The following is a 21823-nucleotide window of genomic DNA, read 5'->3' as shown; positions in this document are numbered from 1 at the left end:
AAGACACTAATCATGTTAACAAATAACATTATTTATTATCAATAATAACATATGATTGGGTAGGTAATTTGAGCCAACTTGTCATTGCAGATTATCAAACTGCTAGCCCTTTGCATTAATCTGTACCCAAGATGTAGTTCAATTTTAAAAAGGGTGACTCCTAATATAGACTATTAAGTGCTCACAGTACTCACATCGACACCTGGAGACTCTTCAGTTAGCCGAACTCATGTGTATAGATAAATATAGATGGTGAGCTACTACATTGTTAATAGATGCAATGTATTGGAAGTTTTATGTTGGTTTAATAATAGTGGTATTCATCCTCAAATACGTAAAGTGGCTCTCTCTCTCTCTCTCTAATGCCACCCATAGTTGTATTGTGTTTTTGTATATTTTGCACTGCGCAACAGTCGTGGTATTAAGTAAGGGATTAGTCCCCAAAGAAGGCCCACGTCCCAAATGCACCACCCACCGCTGTTAAAAGGTATTTGTGGATGATATGCTGTGATACATTAATAAGCATTAAAGCTCGTAAATAAGTATCGCTTGACTGCTGCTGACAAGTATATTTAAAGAGAATTTGAGTTAGCGTTTAATAAGAAATAAAGAAAAGCTCAATTTTCTAAACTGCTTATCGTGTTCAGGGTTACTGGTAGGGCTGGGCGATAAACCGAAAATTTACCGTTACCGAAATTTAATACAATGACCGACATCATTCTGCCCATGTCGGTAAATTCGGTGTTCAAAAAAAAAAGAAGTCTTATCTGTCTGCAGCTATGTTCATGCCCCTTTAAGACGGCTGCGGCTGTAGTCACGTGACTCCACCCAGCTGAACAAGAAAGAAAACAAGACCACACGGTCGTAGCTGGCGATTCAAACCAGAAGCGGCTGACATGGCTGAAGACAAAGTAACGTTAGTTGAAGTTGTTCCTGTAGCGCTTGTCCTGAAAAGAAATTTGACATCTGTCGTTTGGAAATGTTTTGGGTTCCATAAAGACGAAGTTTGAGCAAAAGAACACAAACTACAAAGTGCGTCGTAAGCACCCAAAACAGCGTGTCCAACCTTTTCTCTTTCACCACCCACAACACAACCATGCTGTGCTAAAAGTTCAAAGTGAGGAGCCAGGTTGGACAAGTGACAACAGCCCCATAACGGAGGTGACACCATACGAGAGAACGTCACAGAGGTGGACGCGATAGCCTAGCACATAGCTAAAGATTTAGCTCCTCTAGTTACAGTGGAGCGCACAGGATTTAAATGCCTCATGAAAGTAGCTGACAAGAGGTACGCAAATATTTGTCGCAAACCATACTTCCCAATATGGACAACATCGGGACGGGAGCTTAGACATGTCAAGCATTTTGCATCCACATCCAACTTATGGTCTAGTCGCAACATGGATCCGTTTCAGCCTGACTGTGCATTACATAGATGACAAGTGGCGACTGCGCACCAGAGTACTCGAGACGGCACATTTTCCCGATGATGCACACTTGTTTATTTGCATTGACTTTTTTCCCATTTTATTTAGCATTTTATTTGCCGACCACACTAGCTCCTTTGCACATGGCATTATTTATATTGTTTACAAGAGACCTTCACACAAATTTAGGCCTATGCACATGGCCATTACAGCACCTTGGCGCAATCTATTTGCAGAAAAGATTTTGCGAGAGGTACTCCTTTTCTCCTGTTCTTTGTGACATTGTTCAAGTCATGCAAAGCAAGCTATTTGGAATGTTTATAGAAATGATTTTTGTACTTTTATTTTTCATTGAAAGTAATGTGTACCAGTTGTTCAATAAAAAAAAACAGTTAATATGCATTTTCTGCATTTATTTTGATTTTGGTCCACGGGCGGAAATTTATCGTGCATTTATCGTTATTGAGGTAAAATTGCTTAATTTATCGCGATATTTATTTTAGGTCATATCACCCAGCCCTAGTTAATGGGAACAAGAGGCTATTCCAGTGGACTCCGGGAGAAAGGTAGGACAATCAATCACAGGGCACATATTGAGAAACAACCATTTGGACTCACATTCCCGCTCTTGAGCGACAACTGAAGCCGCCCTGGCTGCACGAAAGTCTCTTTGCATCATTCCTCCTTGATCAAGAGGAAGTCAACCCCAGATAATTCTGAACAAGAATATGTTCTATGAAGCCCAACTAGTCTAAACATGTCAGTTTGATCATTATTTGTGGAATACAAATTAAGATGAAAATCCACCTGTTTTTAGCCATTTTGCCACATCTGTTGATTGAAGATTACATCACAGTTTCTCAGGGCTCAGCAAATGACCAATCATGGCTCACCTGTTATCAGAAGCGGAGCCATAATGGGCCGTTACCTGAGCCCTGGGAAAGCCTGATGTCAGCTGGAAGCAAAATGGCCGCCCTTGAGATGGTTAAAAACAGTTAGATTTTACTGCTCAACTCATATTCCACAAACGCAATATCAATCAGAATGCAATGTTTGGACTAGTTGGGATGCATAGAACATATTCTTGTTAAGATTCTATTGGGGGGGTTGACTTCCCCTTATTATATTATTTTTTAAATAGTATTTTATTCCCAGTTTACCATCATATACAATACAATACAATGCAACTTTATTTATATAACGCATTTCACAACAGCTGGAGCTGTCCATATTGCTTTCCATATGGAGTAATAAAAATTAGCAGGCAATTAGAACACAAACTAAAACACATAAACACTTACACAATAGATACCAGAAGAACAGTAGAACAGCGACAGACTCATGTTGAGTCGAAAGCTAAAGAAGTCTTCGAACAAGTTTTGATGCAATATCCCTGATCTAATCTAAAAGTCTGACATAGCAAAGCGTCCTACCTTCTGAGTGATGGGATAGTGTTAGAAGGCTGACGCAGGAAGCTCCGATTCCAGATCCAAAAACTGTGATACGACCCGGATCCCCTCCAAAGTAACCAATGTTCTTACTGATCCAACGGAGAGCTTGAATTTGATCGAGGAGTCCATAATTTCCTTTTGCAGCCTGGTCTCCAGTGCTGAGGAAGCCTGGCGTATGGACACAGAACACAAACGGTCATAGCCAGTGGGCCATCCAAAGGAAATGATAGCATTTCTCTGATCCAAATAAAGTATGTTGTGTGTCCGGCAGTGTCTTGACCATTATACTCAGCTCCGCACTAGTTGCCTAAGGCTGCTATCAGTGGGTGTGTGCCCATCAAACATAAACGCTGTCTTTCCAAGAGTGACTTCATAAATTACAACGTGCATGAATAAATAAATGCTTTCCCAGGCTAGTCCCTTTGAATTCACAAAATCACACAGAGGTCGCGAGTGCTGAGAATTGATCCTGTTACTTTTTCCCCGGTACAGTCGTGGAACAACTCACTGCTCCTGAATGCTAAACACGAGGACACAGAATTATCTCGACCTTGTGAGTTCTTGGGAATACGTCAATGGTCAGTGATAAACTCGTACAAACTAGACACGTCAATATAGGAGGGGGATAATGAGTTAAACAATGCGCATACTAAACACTAACATGCTGGACTTATTGTATTTTCTCTGAAGATAACATTTGTATATAAATCAATTTATCTGACATTTTCTTTTACCCGTTAACACTTTTCTCTAATGTCCATTTGAGTGATTTAAGCGGAACTTAATTAGCAGTGCTAAAGTTTAAGCTCCCTGCAAACAAACTAATTGGCCATATGAAACAGCATTGAGATGTTTTCATCACCTAATATTCCAATTCTGTAGTTGAGAGTGACAACAACAACGTTCCCATAGCTGGCGAGCACGCTGCCATCCATCATGTTCCCTGTGCCTTCCATATAGGAGCCTCCGTGGATGTATACCATCACAGGTCGAGCTTCCGAGTCCCTTATATCTGCAATGTCAACACACACGATGAGTAAATAAAAGCGCAGGCAACGGTAATGCAATGTAAGATTAACAGAGCCCCATTAAAACGCGTGTTACATACTGAAGAGAGAAGGTGCTTCGAAGTAAGCCGAGGTGGCAGATTTATGGTTTGGAAGCTCGATGACAATAAAAAAAGAAAAATGCATGGTAATTATACTCGAATTGTATGAATTCAATTTTCAGCAACTTCTACCGTATGGAAGACTGAAATTAAATAAATGAACACACCATAAAATGTTTAATTAATATTGTCATTTATTAATTAATGTTTCATTTATTAATTAAATAAATTAAATATGGAATTTAATGAATAAATGTGTCATTAATTAATGAAATTACCAATGATTATAAAAAGATATACACAATTATTCTGTATTTAATTGATTATGTATGTATTTATTTGATTATTCCAGTATTTAATTAATTATTTCCTTATTTAATAATACTATTTCATGGTCCCGCGTTGCAGTGTTTCGTGAATTTTTTCTGTCAAACTCACCCATCAAAGGTTGGTGGGCAGATCCTAACACTTGATTGGTTGGGATGCACATCAAGTCAAGGCAAATCAATTCCAGAATATTGGATTGACGCCGAGTGTCGAGTGAAAATACTCCGATACACTGAGTGACGCTATTCACCTCTTATTGGTTTGAATACTCAAGCAAAACAACTAAACACAAGCCTCGACTGCTCAATTAAGGAAGCTCATGAAAGTCCTCCATCGACGTAGCCGCCATGTTTGCAACCACTTCAGGCCAAAGCAATGGCTTAGACAAGATTTGAGTTTGTCAGCATTTAGCGCCGCACACTAACTTTGATGGGCGAGTTTGACGGATAAAATTAATTCATGAAACACTGCAACGCGGGACCATGAAATAATTAAATGCTGAAATAATTAACGAAATATGTAAATATTTAATTAAATACAGAAATAATTAATTAAACACTGAAATAATTATATAGATTTTTGCTCGTCATTCCTCCTCACTCCTCAGGCCAGGCTGGTTTTAGATTTTCCTTCAACGTTGGCAGGGTTGTACGCAGGTTCCTACCTTGTATGAGCTTAGCAGGACTTTCTTGTGTAGGTCCGGTTGGCGTGGAGCGGTAGCACAGGAGTGCAAGATGAGGGTCTTTCTGTTTCAAAATGCTCTGAGTTGTTTTCACTCCACGTTCCGCCATGCGGTTACTTTGAGGGAAATGTGGGCTGGACGTGATATGTTGGAAATCATACCTTTCAGCGAAGTTCTTGAACAGCTCCGCAGAGAACTGAGGGCCATTGTCCGTCCGGACTTCCTCAGGAATGCCAAACCGGCTGAAGGTGCTTTTCATCTTTCCAATCACGGTTTCACTGTTTGTCTTAGGTGGATTGAGGATTTTCAGCCACCTTGAATAGTAGTCGATTATGACGAGGTAATGTCGACCTTTGTACTCACAGAGATCAGCTGCTATTTTCTGCCAAGGCAGGTCTGGAAGTGGCGTGGTGATTAAGGGTTCCCGGTTCTGACAGGGCCGGTTGATGTTGCAATGTTGGCAGGACTGAATGAGTTCCTTCACGTCACTGGCTATGCCTGGCCACCAGATAGCATTGTTATGGCGCTGTCTACACTTTGTTAGTCCCTGGTGACCATGGTGGATCTTTTGAATCATGTGGTCACGCATGCTACATGGGATGACGATCTGATTGCCGCGCAGCAGGACTCCGTTAAGTTCACTCAGTGTTCCACGTTCGTGAAAGTATCGCTTGGCTGGGATGGCTGTAGTTTTGATGCTGTCTGGCCAGCCGTTCTTGACATGACACGCTGCAACTCACTATCCGTTTTCTCTCTGATTTGGCCCAGGACTGGCCTCCTCACTCCTATGCCCTCCTCTATAGCATCCATGTAGGCCTGTTTCTCTCCTTCCAGGTCACCTGTTTCTGTGGTCTGCAATGGGCACCTTGACAGGGCGTCGGCAGTGACGAGATTCTTCCTCGGTACGTACACAGCGGTAGGGTTGAATCGCATCAGTCTGATCAGGAGGCGCTGGCAGCGGAGGGGCGTGGCATCACGGTCCTTCAAGTTAATTAGTGTGACCAGTGGCTTGTGATCTGCATAGAGCTGGTATGACTCCAAGCCACACAGGTACTGATAGGAGCGCTCGGATGCCCAGACACCAGCCAGGCATTCTTTTTCAATTTGGGCGTATTTCCTCTCGGTGTCCGTTAGCGTCCGAGAACAGAAAGACACAGGTCGAAGCTTTCATCGTGCTCCTGCATCAATAAGCCTCCTAGGCCGTAGCTACTAGCATCTGCACTAACCACCGTTGATCTCTGAGGATCAAAGTAGGCCAACACTGGTGCAGAACAGATCTGAGTTTACACATCTTTGAAAACACTTCCTTGTTGGGGACCCCAAATCCACGCTCGCTCAGTCTTGAGAAGGTCATTCAAGGGTTGGAGTCGGGTGGACAGGTCGGGTACATAGCGACCTACATAATTCACCATCCCTAGGAACCGACGTAGTTCTGGGACGTTCTGCGGGCGCTCATGTTTGTGATGGCAGAAACTCTCGCTGGATTGGGTTTGATGCCATCTTTGCTCACAACTTGTCCTAAGAAGTCCAATACTGGTTGAGATAGCTTGTACTTGTCTTTCTCGAGCTTTAGACTTCTCTATGGTTTCCATCACCTTCATCCAATGGAATCGGCCAGAAACCGCCAGGCTTGAGAAGACTGCACTCGCTAGCTTGGGGAGGAGGTCATCGATCGTGGGCAGAATGAAGCGTTCTCGTTCAAAGCTTTCATTGAGCTTCTTCAAAGTCGACGCAGATTCTGAGTCTTTTTGACGACTGGGACCATCGGTGCGCACCATTGCGTTGGCTGAGTCACTTTTTCGATAATCCCCATGGATTCCATGCGTCTTAGTTCTTTCTCTACCTTGGGAAGCAGTGGGACCGGAACGCGATGAGGTGTGGACAGACTTTATGGCTTTGCTCCCTTTTTAAGCACTATCCTCACAGGATCTCCCTTTAAAGTTCCTAGTTCACCATACATGTCATTGATTTCGTTCAGTAATCATGCCCAATTTGGTAGCCACTGCACGACCAAGCAGATTCTCTCCACAGGATTTTACAATTACTCTGAAGTGACAGTCCCGCAGCTTGTTCTGGATCTCAGCTTGAATTTTGGCAATAAACTGTCCCCTGGTGAGGACCATTCCGCCTGGACTTCCTAGAATTGTTTTTACTAGGTTGAGCTGGGGCTTTTTAGCTAGGCTATTGTAAGTAGCCTCCGTGATGACTGATGTATCAGTTCCCGAGTCTATTTTAAATGTCACTGCAGTGTTGCATACGCTCAGTACAGTGTGCCATGGTGGTTCATCCTCTGTTATCACGCCGTTAACATTTGTTTTGTTTTCAGTGAGTGAGCCGAGGAAGACAGACTACTCTGTCACATAATCACTTTTATCTTTTATCTCTCGCACACTCTTTGTGTAACGAACAATTGCAAAATGTCCCACTTTCTTGCACTTGTTGCATCTCTTCTCTTTAGCTGGGCAGTCGTCTCTGTTACATTTTCCACACTTACCATCTTTGGTTTTATCTCTTTTCAGCTTGCCAGCATTAGCCGCGCTTTTATTATAGTTTCTCTTCCCTTTTTGTTGGAAGGACTTTACTTCAACCACGTTATCTGACGAGCCATGTTGTTGGTTCTGTCCTTTAATTAGCTCGTAATGTCTTGCCATCTCTATTGCACTACGCAGGGTCAAATCTTGCTTCATTTGCAGCTTTTGAGACAGTTGTCTATCACGAATTCCTATGACACCTCTATCTCTCATTTGTTCTTCCTTTCGGGCGCCAAAGTCACAATTTTCAGCTAGCTCATAGAGTTGTCTGATAAACGTTTTCACCAGGCTGTTGCACTCAGGAGTGGAATTTAGCTCCTTCATAAATTACGTTCCTTGAAATGGGCGTCAAACTTTGCTAACACTGCAAAGTGTTCTGCATCTGCTTCGGTGTCGAACGTGAAAAACTTGAATATGTGCTCAGCCTATGCTCCCATTGCATACATCAGCGCACTGACTTGCACAGACTCATCCTCCTCCATTAGTTTAGTAGCGACTCTACCGGGAAAATCTCTGTCTCCAGTCAGGGCACGCCGCCGGCTTCGTGAAGTCCTTTGCCATAGCGATGCACAAACGTCGTCTTTCGCGCTTCTTTTCCCTCCCCTTCAAAAGCGTTTACTTCTGACACCATGTGGCGTTATGTTGTATGCGTAACTGAGAGCTATAACAGTAATAATGAGGCTCGACTCCCGTTAGCAGAGCAAACACAGTTAGCATTTATTTTACGTCTGCCAGGCACACATCGTGCATGTCCGCATACGCACTCTCGCGCACGCAAAGCATCATGGTCAATGTAGGTTGCACTATTCACTATTCGTGACAGTATTTATTTAGTTTATTTTGTCACTTTCAGTCCTCCATACTACAGTAACCATGACATTCTAACATATCTGGTCATGGTCGTTCTTTAAAGGGGCGTAGCTACAGTACGTGGTGGACACCCTCACGTCTAGGAGAAGATTTTGATAAATGCGATTCCGTGATGCAGGCACTGTTTCCATGCAGTCACATTACATGAGGCACTTAAATGCTCTGCTCCCGCACTTTTAGATAAAAAATCTATCTGAATAAGAATTGATAGTTTTGAGGTGCACACAGAATATGAAGGAGTTTTTTGATAAAAGTGAAAAATGTGATACTTAATACTATTTGAATAATATCACCCCTCACATACACATATTCCCCCGTTTTTTAGGAAAACGTACCTTTTGAAGAATTCTTTGGAGGGCTGCTCAAATTACAAGCAGGAACAAATTTAAATAAAAAGTAATATTTACAATTGAGAAGAATTAAGAGATTGTTGTGTCATTGAGCTTCTTAGATATGATAAGAATGAATGAGATGATGAACTCCAGTATGCAAAATGTGGTCAACCTCATGTGACAAAGGATCACATTGATTGGATGGTCATTGTATCACAATGGCATGCCAATATTTATATTGTTAAATTATAGATTCAAGTATTGATTTGACTTGAGCCATGCCTGGGATGAATATGAAATTGTATATAATATTTTTATTTTATATTATATTTATTATTATATTGGATACATGAGCTTTAATGTAGTCTTCGGGGGTAAACCGATTTAAAAATAACCAATTTGAACCAAAACGTACCATGATATTCTGACATTGAAATATTTTACACTGAGTAAAAATGCAATTAATTTTTCAAATACTTTCAAACTGAGAGGCAGCAAACATAAATTCTTTGGGGCCCACCCTACATAAACATATTAGTCACCTGAACATTTTGTCTACATTCACAATTTCACACTCATGCAGATCATACTTGTTGAATTTTAAGCACATGTGAAATAACATGGTGTTATTTGACCCCATAAAGCAATAAAAGACCATACATCAAGAGAAGTGACATAACAAAAATACCTTCAGATATATGAGTCTCAGCATGAGAAAAAGATGCACCCTTTTTCTTGTGTTGGCTACCTGCAATTCATATAAGGACAAAAAGAATGGAATTCAAATACTGTATTCTTGTGCCGCTTTGCAAGTAATTCGATATGCTGTCCAGCCAAGCAAACAGAATGGAGACAAAAAAAACAACAAAAAACCTTATTGGCAGATAGGCCACCCATCCTTTGTCCTGTAATTTTCCAGACAAAATGAGATGCTGTAATTATGTAAACACCAGTAATGTTTGCAGTTCATTCTGGTTAAAATAATTGGAAAGAAGTGAAGAAGCACGTTGGTGTGGAGGTGAGAGAATTTGCATGGCGCATTGTACGTGAAAATACATGCACCCATGGCTGTTACATGCATTCTAATGAGTTCCAAATAAAAATAACTGCCTCATTTGCCTCACTTTGCATTTACAAAGGTAACAATGCTCAATTTGACCAGAGAGATATTTATTTTATGCTTATTATTGTGGTTGGAAGGAGTTTTAAGCCGTGTGTTGCAGTTTCGTTTATGCTGGTTCATTCAGTGATTTCCAACTTCTGTGGCAGCATGTAAGACAACTATTTGATACTTTTGTAAGGAACAAGGATATAATCTCGTCACACCTGAGGGCATTTAAAGCATACCATGAATACAAATGAGGTGGGAGCATGTTGCGTGCGCCGTTTCAATTTTATATTCCGCAAATATGCAATGAAGTGTTTAATTTAACAATGTTTACAGGTGAGGAGATCTTGAGTCAGAGCACTAAGACTGGGAGCCTCATTAAATGCGGGATGCACCATTTTGGACGGCTACCTGTCACACAGGCTGTTTGTGTACTGTTGCTAGGCTACTGTAGCTCAGCCGCTCAAATGGAGGGAACGCTGGATTTTTTTTTTTTGGTTGTTACACCATATTTGTAAGCACTATACTATCCATACATCTTCTATATCACTTTTCCTCACAAAGGTCTCCTCACATACATATAGGTTCACAGTAGACAAAATGTTCCCTGACTGCCTTATTTGGCAACTCCACTACAGTCAAAGTTAAACCAGGACAGACTCAGCAACAGACAGAAGTTGACTTTTTGTACCTCACTAATTGGCCCCCAAAAGGCACCCTGTCTGAAAAAAAAGATGGTGTTGCATGAAAAAAAAGGTAAATGGAATTTTGAGAGAAAAAACCCTGAGTAAAGTTCTTTCAGAATTTTCTTTCAAGTTGTCTTTGATGATTTTAAGTGGTTACACTGACCAGCCGCACCATAGGGCACATCTGCACAATTTAATTAGATTCAAAAGAAGAGCTGAGTTAAAACTTTGGCAAAAGGGAATTCCTTTAACAATAGTTTTACAATTTCAGCTATAGTTTGTGGTTGTGTAGAAATGCACTGCATCATACTAATAACTATGAAGAATATTTTGCATACATACCTCACGCAGTTGCATTCGAGGGAAAATATTAGACGCAGCTCTCAAAACGCAGCCCAATTATACACTAATGACTATAACCACCATTAGAAACATCATTGGATCAATATCACTATGCCAGGATGGCCGAGTGGTCTAAGGCGCCGCGTTCAGGACCCAGTCTCCCCAGGAGTCCTGGGTTCGAATCTCGAATTTCCCCATTGTGGGACTAATAAAGGCAATATTATTATTATATTATAAATGCCTCTTGTGTCCTCATCAGAACCATTCACTCATCTTGAAAATGAAGTAGAATACTGAAACGCCAAGGTTGTATTTTATTTAGCATTTTCACTAATACCAATATGATAATGTGTTTCCTTAACTTTTTTAACATGTTCTGCCATCGGTTGTACATGATTTTTGCATACGTTGCACATAATGCTCTTGTCTAATTTGTGGTTAAATAATACAAAAGTAAACTTTGTTTTCACGGTTTTATCATCCACAGCAAGTTAATTGATGAAACAATTGATTTTTATCATTTATATTCTTTTTTTCAGCCAGAGTCCCGGAAATTGCTGTATACCCTGCCATTATGGGTAACAATCTCATTAGACAATAAACTTGTGTTTTCTGTCAAATTGCGACTGGCACTTATCTTTTTCAATGAAGGTTCAAACAGTGGTGAGTTGCAAAATAAATATTACTCCAGATGCTTCGTAATTTTGATCATATTATGTGCGCCGTTGGATTTTGTCGATTTTTACATGTTCTGTCATAGTGAAACATCAATTGATTTCAAAACCTTTCAGAAATTCGAAACAAAGCAATTTTTAAACTGTACACAGTCAGCATGCTAACATAGTCATGTTGCTAAGTGAATGTCATAAAATTCTAGCATCCTCACTTATTTTTCTCTTTGCGTGTTCTGTACATTGTGTGCTTACAGTTACTTAAAAAAAAGTGAGGGAACCTGAACATACATGTTTTCTGACATAACATCATTAACACTAATATGCATAAAGTATTTCAGTGGAAACTCAACTTTTTAGTGGGTGAAATGAGGTTTCAAAGGTACCTTATGATGATAATTGCCTATTATCTTTGGAAATGCTGATTTTATGATAACACTCTTGCATCAGATCTTAGAGGAGATTGTGCAAGTAGAAAATACTGTTGGAGAATGCCCACTAGGCTTTTATTGTGGTCATCTATCTATGTAAAGGCAGGCATTTTGAACTCTTGTATTGGATTTCATTGGACTGTGCAGCTGGTCATAATATTGTGGCCGGTGAGTATGTGCGAGGCTCATTGAAAATTCTGGACAGTTTAAGCAGACAAATATCTGAACCTTACCTCACCTCAGCAATATTTCATTCAATGTTTCCTCGAGGCAAAGTCATCATAATCTGCAGTATATTTATGTTTATTAATGCTTCTTGCGGCTCAATGGAAACACAAATCGAGCTAAATAAATTTCTACTTGGAATTTCTTTTATGATTTTGATCAATGTAAATGTAACATAACCTAGTAGGACAGTGTGGACATTGCTTTGGCGGTGCACACATGCAAGAACACACGATGACTTCAAAGTCACGCGAGCGGCAATCAACGGACATCATTCGGCACGTCCATCCACTCACCTTCCTCTGTCGGAGCGTAGATGTTGAGATATAAACAGTCCTCGCTCTGATCTTGAATGTACGAGGCAACCGTGTCCAGGTTGTAGGTGAACCAAATGGGCATCATTATCTCTGGCACAGTGCTGTGGATGTTCTGAGGGCACACAGGCATGAAGTGGGTGGCATTCTTTATACCCGACCAAGCAGATGGCTGATCCGGGGGCATGAAACGCTTGTCTCCCATTGGCGGGGTGGCGTAGGGGACCCCTAGATACTGGTCAACGGGCCTGAGCACCTCGCTGGGCACGGGGACCCTGAGGCCTCGCAGCTTCCCGAACTGGGTGGTCACTGTGGGGTAGAACTTTTGGCTTGTGGCCTTGGTAAATGACCAGCAGGAGCATAATATCCACCAGAGCAGAGCACAGTGGGTGATGGTTACAGTTTCTTGCTGGTGGAGCAGGTGTGCAGGCAGCAGATGGTCTTTAAATGTAGTCAGCCACATGGTTTGTATCCTCGCACAACACGAATGCACGCTGTACTGTCGGCTCAGGCCCTTTGCACTGAACTTGTCACACAGACATCACGCACGCTGCCTTCAGATCTGATGCTCAACAAATCCAAATACAGCTCAGGCAGGTATGGAGCATCGCCTCTTCTCATTTTCATCGCAAGGAACACCGATCTGAAAGGACAATAATTAGAAGAATCATCATTTTTAAGTCCTGAATATGTCTTATTTATTTATTTATTAGTGGATGTAAATATTGATACAATAGATCATGATTCTCTTAAATAAGGGCTTCTTGATTATGAAAAAAAATATATTAATCATGATTATTTTAGTAATAATTGAAATCACGATTATTTAAAGGATTATTTTTGGGGGGACAAAATTAAAAAATAAGATGAAGGATTTAATAATATATGATGTCAGTAAAGTCCCTCAATCTTGTCAATCACCGCATTGAAATAAAAATCACTTTTCAGAGAGAAATATTCTCTTAAGAACAAATAATATGAGTGAAAATGCATAAAACACTGAATACTGATGTCTATATTTTAGTGGAGGAGGAATGAGAACGGGCCATCTGTTTAATGCTGGAGTGATGCTTTGGAAGCATATAGATATAAAGGTGTGAAGCAACACTTCTCTTATGTAAAAGACATTGAACGTAAAAGAAGATTAAATTAAAACAGCTCCGCTTGCGAGGAGCACTCTTCTGTTTTAACACTTCAAAGACACCTAATCTCTCAATTCACTTTGGAAAGTGTTTGTGCTTCACATCCAAGCCCCCCTGCTAGACGCAGGCTAAAAAAAGCATGATGGGATATGTTGAACAATCCCTGAACAAACAAGAGTGATAAGCTAACTGAAGCCCTAACTTTCCTTCCTAAATCCAAATAATGTTAGGTTAATAAAAAGGCTTGATGGAGGTTTACAAACCATAAAAGACTATTTATTGAATGCATTTGAGTTTAATACTTCAATAAAAACTAAATTCCCTTGATCCACTATGGGATGAATTAATGGACTCTTGAGTTTTGAGTGTCATATTGATCAGATCGTTACTGTCAGAAGAAGTTGCGGCATAACGGTGAATCGTCTTTGCGGAAGTAGCTCGACATAACGCTGTCCTTGTTTTGACCCAAACTAGGTGAGACAAAATCAACAGCACCCCTGCTGTTTGCTGCCAACTAGTGCACTTTATTTTGCTTTAAGATACAACGAATCTAGTCCTCATGACAGAATTCTCACTTAATTGATTATTGCAGCCATCATTACTGGAAAACCCAATATAAAATCCAAATATCTGACTCACACAATTTAATAATTTATTTCGGTGGCAATTCTTAATTCCACTTGCGACCACTCTGTTTGGTAAAACCAACAGCAATGCTAGAATCACTTCATTAAACAAAACCGACGTCAACAAACACAAGACAATGTTCTTCTTATTAAATCACATTTTAACGTTCCCTCTATTTTAGAATCCTTATAGTCTGATTGCAGTGAGGATGCATTGCTCATCATTATGTCTTCACACGCTTGTCAATGAACGCGGAAAAAACAAGCTTGTTAACCTAATCAAATTTATTGACGAGTTCTGCCTCCAGCATTGTGAAAGACTGCTGCGGAGAAGCAGCTCATTTTCCAACTGCTAAACCTATTTAAGATTAAAACGAGAGACAATTTGTGCCTCCCAAAAGGAGGAACTAATTAGCCAAAGACAAGCATACTTCCTCTCGCTGTTTACAAATAATGTGATGCAGCACATAACGCTCGTCAGTTGGTTCGTTGCATAGAATGAGACATGTTAGTGAAATCACAGAGGTTCACTACTGTTTCTTTCTGCCCGGGGGCCTGCTTTGTCCGCATTAATTAAGACGTATGAGCATAGTCTATGGCAACAAGAACAAAAAAAGCTTATTGCAAATAAGAAATTGTAATTATAAGATTTTTTTTTAATTGCAGATCAGGGGATTTTTTTTTGCTTGATCCTTGGCAGTAAAACGCTAGAATATAATTAGGATGTTAAAAAAATCCTCAAATGGAGCAGAAGCCAGCAGCAGTACAAACCACCAATCAGACTTGGTTATTTGTTTTCAGCTCGATCAAAAGAAATAATATGAATTCTTAAAATGAGAAGCATTTCCTTTTGAATTAAACATGCGGCTGCTTCAAAAGATTTTTCAGTTTAACGTATAGCTTCACACCTTATTCTGACTTTTGCTTATTGAATATTGGCTTCAAAATTGTAGTCTGTGATTGGACAGATGTTGTGAAGGACCTTATCGCTCATAGCAAATAATCTGTATCATAAACTTGTGCGATTAAAATACTATTTGAAGACATTCAAACAGGAATGGAGTTAAAGATCCTGCGTGAAATGTTTATTTGCCTATAACTCAGCAAATGGGTAGGATACTAAATACAGGTTCAAACATGTAAACCTCTCATAACAATTTATTGCAATGGGCCACAGATGTTTATGCATCACGGCGTGGGTTAGACGAGAGCGCTTGAGACCCTTGGGTTTACTGGGACCATACCAGTATAAATCAGTTTAGGACAGACATGATTCTATTCAAAGAGGTTTTACAATGATTGTTATAATCATATTTCTCTCTCTCTAAAATTAAAATCTCCACACCTACACCGTTGACAGGCACACAAATCAACACCTATTTGACAGCAATAAAAAAAATCCGTGAGTACATCTTATTGATTGGATCTGGTATAGCCTGGAGGTGGAAATAAAAGCCATTTAAGAAGCACTACAATGTCAAACAACATCACCATGCTCCCAGTGCCCTTGTAATTTTACATGTGCACATCCAAACCGATTTAGTACATTCCTCAAATGCCCCCTGAATTAGCAGTGCAATGATAAGAATGGAGAATTGATGCAGAGGATACCTGGGGGAGCAAATGCAGTCTCGTGTGATCATCAGTCCGTTTTTAATTAACGCAATTATCTTGCTCCATAGAGGGAAAACAAGCCACAGCCCAGATATGATGGGAAAACATTATGGCAAGCTTGTTAAAACCAGGTCTCCAACGGTGTATCAATATATGCAGGATGAGAGCATATGAGCAGCCAACTATGCCTTATCGATGTTTGTCCATTTACAACGCAACTAAATGGATGGAAGGGGAGGAGGGCATTGACATATGTATGCGATAATTAGTGGGGGGAAAATACAGCATCATTAGTTTAACTCACCTGCTTTAACAGACGCCGTTACGCGCGCCATCTGCGGACGTCCTCCATTGCATCCCCCTCGGTTCCGCGATAAGACAATAAGCGGGAATGAACGTGTTCCTGCGCTTCCCTATCGGAGACACATCAGATCTTTCCTCGCACCACACATCCCCTGCTTTGCACAGTCTGCGCCGCTGGCTTTGCGCATTCACGACGCCAAGGTCAGGAGCGCCAACGGTTTTAATGGAGCGCCCACTATAGAGATCTCTCTCCACGGCGCCCACTGGCCGCGCGTTGCTAAGCGACCGCCGGGATACGCCAGTGCATTAGATTCATCCTCAAAACAGCAGAGAAAAGCCTGATTTCGTAACCATTAACTAAACAACAGTCGAACACCACTCACACGCACACTCACATTACGTTCCACCTCCCCTTTTGATCACAAATGAGTCTATATTTGGAAGACGTCAACCCCCAATTCTTTTACCTATATGCAACAAATGCCAGTGGAAACATAACCAACATTTACCTTGCAATAAGTAAGGCACGTTTTAAACTAAAATCCACATCTATCATGTGTTAGAATGGGCTAAACATGCATTCATATATTAGGAACAAAAACAAAAGCCTTTGCTGTGTTGAAGAGCCTTGCAAATTAACGATAGGCACCAGTCATTGGGCTGCACTCAAGTTTAATAAGCAGATGGGGAGAGAGGGTGAGTCAAGACAAAAAAAAAACTCTGCAAGTTCTTATAAAGTCCCTGTTAAGTGGAAATAAAAGTCTTCTAAATGAGCCACATCACCACAGGCAAGTGTTGACAACTTGGGTATGATTTAAAAAATATATCAAGAAGACAAAGTAAAGCTTAAAAAAATCATGAAAAATCATACTATCGTCTTGGTTCTAAGAAGATGTGAGTGCATCCGTTGAATATGTGGAACCACAGGCACTGAAAAAAATCGCATGCTCCTAAATCCATATAGAATCTTTCAAATGATGCATTCAGACCGTATGCGAATTGAATTGCTTTGTATTTGTTTGTGATTACACAGACAATTAATGTAAATGTCTTAATAAGAGCGTATTCATGACACAAAAATGTGTTTGACGTGATGGGTGAAATAATTGTTTTAACGATTCGCTCAAGTTTAAATTTTTCAACTGGGGCCACAGATTCATGTGATGCTGTGACGGGACACATCCCTGCATGTTTGAACCATGAAAATATCTACTTTTCAGAATCTATGGTAGTTGGAATACAGTGGCGGGCCATCCATTTCACACGTAGGCCTAATATGAAGTCCTACTTTGTCCTACTTGAATGAATCCCCCTCATAATACCATCATTTATGACACCACAGCTGGACAAATATACAGAACGACACTTACACAGTACTAAGTAAGTGTTAGACGACCTAGCTTCCCTTGAATGATCTGTCTTGAAAATGGCCTCGCAAGTGTATCTGCAACTAAATCCACGCTTTTCCGCCATTGTGGTTTAAAAAAAAGCAAAAATGTATTTTACATTTTCGAATGGTCCCCAGTTGTTGATTCCGCATAGTGCGGCCCCCTCGCGGGTGAGTATCCAATCACAAAATGCTTTCGTCACCTTCAGCGCAAGGCCACCGAGAAGGCTCACTGTAACCAACTTGTGATTTGATTGGCTATCGCAACTGTCTATTAACTGTAAAAGCTCGCTTGTTCAGAGAGAACAGATTCCCACAAGATTGTATCTGAAGGCCTCGGGCGAATAGTGTGTGCTCCGGATATTGTGAAATCTGCCTGGCAACACGAGCGAGCTGAATTCTGATTGGATAAAAACTCTCACTAAAAATACGACTCTAGGATATAATATGACATCAAAGTGAACAATATGATCATGATTTATATTATGCTAGACCAGCAGAGAAGGCCTTGAATCCTTTGACCGCCCACCACTGTTGGATTATATCCACCCATGGCCGTTGTCGCAGGCACTAGCTACGAGGTAGCTTGTGAGCTAACAGGTTTTTGGGGCACACTCATCTTACTGACCCTCGCCTCTTCACTTAGAAATGTAAATGACCAAACTGAGCTGTTTTCTGAGTTCTGACATCCAGGAATGACTCGTTTTGAGTGTAAATTTTTAGCTATCTGGGTAACTCTATGCCGTAGTAGTAGAACTGGGCCTACAACTAATAAATGACTTGCATTTGTGCCAGATACTCTCTGATGCAGTCAAAGGCATTGAATACTGTTCTCGCAAAATCTGGATAACTGAAATTCTGTTGAAGAGTTTAATGCTGTATCAACACAGTTCAGTGCAATATAAAGTTGTTCTCGGCTTTGCACATGTTTTCAGCAAATATCTTTTAAAGTGTATCATGTATTTGGAAACAATTTTTAAAATGTACTTTATAGGGTCTTTAAAATGCAAAGCTTTTTGGAAAACAGGAAATGTCTTAACAATCCTCCTGATCCCATAATTAACTGTTGCTTAATTGGATTTAGGTTTTGAGCTTTGTCAATTTCCTGGGTAAGTTTCCTCATGGGGAAGTGACTCATCACTAGAACAATGAAACCCATTGCCATAAATACAGACAGTTGCTTACATATCAAATGCCTCTGGACAATAGATAAGTCATATACTGGACATATTAGAAAGTGCAGACAATATTAAAACTTCCGGTTCCGGCGCCGCGCGAGTGGCTGCCTGTTTACAGCAGCGTGGCTCACTATTGAGCCTTTTTCGTGTGTTTTCTCCCTTTACCCTGTTTTATTTTATTTTTACCTCATCTCAGCAATGGACATACAACTTGCGGTGGTTTTACTGCTGTTGGGGGTTGTTTTTTGCGCGATCGTGTCCGGAGACGAAACTCTGAGCTACGGATCGATCGTGTACTCAAGAGATCAGCTGTTAGCACTCCGTGCTAACCCCGCGTCGGCTCCCGGAGCGAGACCCGATATCCCCCGCGAGCTGAGGAGGAAGAGACGGGGATGTCGTGCGGGGGCTAAACGCCAGGCAAGGAGGAGACGATACAACCCCGTCCTCCCGTCCGTTATTATGGGGAATGTTAGATCCCTCCCCAATAAAATGGACGAGCTAACAGCGCTAACTCGGCACGAGAGGATTGTCCGGGAGGCTAGCTTGCTGGTGTTCACGGAGTCGTGGCTAACAGAGCTAACGCCGGACGCCGTCGTGGAATTGGACATGTTCAACCTGAGCCTGAAGCTGGGCAGAGTCCCCCAGCTGTGGAAAACATCCTGCCTGGTTCCGGTTCCAAATACACCCCATCCGAAGGAGCTCAACAACTTCAGACCAGTGGCGCTGACGTCTCATCCGATGAAGACCCTGGAGAAACTGGTCCTCGTCCATCTGCGCCCCCTGGTCAGCTCCTCAATGGACCCACTCCAGTTCGCATACCAGCCTGGCATCAGTGTGGATGATGCCATCATCTACCTGCTCCACACTTCACTCTCCCACCTGGAGAAGGCGGGGGGCACGGTGAGGATCATGTTCTTTGATTTCTCAAGTGCTTTCAACACCATCCAGCCCGCCTTATTGGGAGACAAGCTGGAGCAGGCGGGAGTGGCCCACCACCTCATCACATGGATCCACGACTACCTCACAAACCGGCCACAGTACGTGAGGACACAGGACTGTGTGTCTGACGTGCTCCTCTGCAGCACGGGAGCGCCGCAGGGAACTGTTCTGGCTCCCTTCCTGTTCACCCTCTACACCTCGGACTACAAATACAATTCCACAACCTGTCACCTGCAGAAGTTCTCTGATGACTCTGCGATTGTCGGCCTCATCACTGACGGTGACGATCGGGAGTACAGAGGGGCTACGCAGGGGTTCGTGGACTGGTGTCAGCAGAACCGCCTCCAAATCAACGCTGTGAAATCCAAAGAGCTGGTGGTGTCGCGAGGCTCGCCTTACGGCGAGGAGGAGGTGGACCCAAAAGGCGAGGAGGCCGAGAGGTGGGTAACGTGAAGGGAATTTATTAAATGAAACAAACAAGGACAAACAACGTGGCAGGGTGCTAGGTAACAAGGGCAACCAAAACGTGACTAACAGAAAAGGAGGACGAGGAACAGAAGCCGGGGCAAAAAGCTGAGGGACGTAACGGGAACGAAGACGTGAACGTGAACAAGAGCATGAACTTGACAGGAACAAACGTGGTCGTGGAAGTCCGTAAAGTGCGGCAATGACCCGACGCTGAGTAGTTGGTCTGGGAAGCTTAAATAGTCTGAGTAATCAGGGGAGCAGATGGGAATCAGGTGCGTGATGGTTGACAGGGAACAGGTGCGTGGCTGGTGAGGACGAGACGGCTGAGAGGGAAACGCCCCTACACAGCTGACAAAACAATAACAGAAAAGCACATGGCAGGAAGGAGGGAAGAAAATAGCAACAAAAACACAGACATGCCCGACACGGGTCATGACAGGTGGTGGATTTCCGCACCTGTGAATATCCAGGGAACAGACGTTGAGAGGGTCTCAACTTACAAGTACCTGGGTGTTCATCTGAACAATAAACTGGACTGGAGCGACAACACAGACGCTCTCTATAGGAAGGGTCAGAGCAGACTCTTCCTACTCAGGAGGCTGAGGTCCTTTGGCGTTCGGGGAACACTCCTCAGGAACTTCTATGACTCGGTGGTCTCATCAGTCATCTTCTATGGAGTGGTCTCCTGGGCAGGAGGCATCTCGGGCCGGGACAAAAAGAGACTGGACAAACTAGTGAGGAGAGCCAGCTCTGTCCTGGGCTGCTCCCTGGTCTCTGTGGACTCAGTGGGGGGCAGGAGGATGACGGCAAAACTGTCATCAATGCTGGACAACCCAGCCCACCCACTCAATGACATTCTGAGAACACTCCACAGCTCATTCAGTGATAGACTGTTACACTCTCGCTGTACCAAAGAGAGATTTTGCCGCTCCTTCCTGCCGACTGCTGTCAGACTTTTTAACAAGAACATTGGGTCAGGCCTACAAACGGGAGGACATTAGTGCAATTGTGTAGTCCTAGGATGCAATATACACTACTACTGTACTTTCAGCCAATGGTGTACTTAAATATTGACCAATGATGTATTTTGTTTACCATTACAGTATTCTTATAACAGTACTTCTATCACTGCAGCATTTCTACCATTGCAGGACGTTCACTATTACAGTACTTTTATCATTGCAGTATTTTTCTATCGTTGCAGTACTTTTACTATTACAGTACTTTTACCATTGCAGTATATTTTATCATTGCAGTACTTTTTACCATTACAGTACTTTAATAATTGCAGTATTTTCTATCATGCAGTACTTTTCTATCATTTCAGTACTCTTACCATTACAGTTCTTTTATCATTGCAATATTTTTATCATTGCAGTATTTTCAATCATTCAGTAGTTTTTATCATTACAGCGTTTCCCCCTCTGTATAATGGACAGGCATTAGGAGTTTTTCCTTACACTTAGATACGTTTATACTGTGTATATTTGCATGCTTTTTATGAATGTCTGCTGCTAATGTTATACATTAACGGCTACATTACGCCGCCGACTATGTGTGACTATATCTTTGCTGCTGTAACACCTCAAATTTCCCCATTGTGGGACTAATAAAGGACATCTTTATCTTTATCTTTATTAATCTACTAGGTATAGCCTCTA

The 21823-nt window shown here is 41.7% G+C and overlaps 1 protein-coding gene across 1 annotated transcript in view; it reads right to left on the bottom strand.

Annotated features, from left to right (window-relative positions):
• The window catches only part of nlgn3b (neuroligin 3b), a 32796-nt gene extending 16242 nt beyond the window's left edge, over window positions 1-16554 (bottom strand). The window contains exons 1-5 of the mRNA XM_088279242.1: window positions 16192-16554; window positions 12488-13148; window positions 9417-9476; window positions 3741-3890; window positions 2861-3046 (exon numbers count right to left, since the gene is read on the bottom strand). Coding sequence (XP_088135368.1) covers window positions 2861-3046; window positions 3741-3890; window positions 9417-9476; window positions 12488-12968 — 877 coding nt within the window. The 5' untranslated portion in view covers window positions 12969-13148; window positions 16192-16554. The remainder of the gene's footprint in view (window positions 1-2860; window positions 3047-3740; window positions 3891-9416; window positions 9477-12487; window positions 13149-16191) is intronic.
• Window positions 16555-21823: the final 5269 nt, after the last annotated feature.

The sequence above is a fragment of the Idiotropiscis lumnitzeri genome, chromosome 17, assembly GCF_059441095.1.
Source record: "Idiotropiscis lumnitzeri isolate Australia: NSW breed Sydney's pygmy pipehorse chromosome 17, RoL_Ilum_1.0, whole genome shotgun sequence".
NCBI lineage: Eukaryota > Metazoa > Chordata > Actinopteri > Syngnathiformes > Syngnathidae > Idiotropiscis > Idiotropiscis lumnitzeri.
The sequence above is the reverse complement of the archived record's forward strand: the minus strand, read 5'-3'. Positions and strand labels throughout refer to the sequence as shown.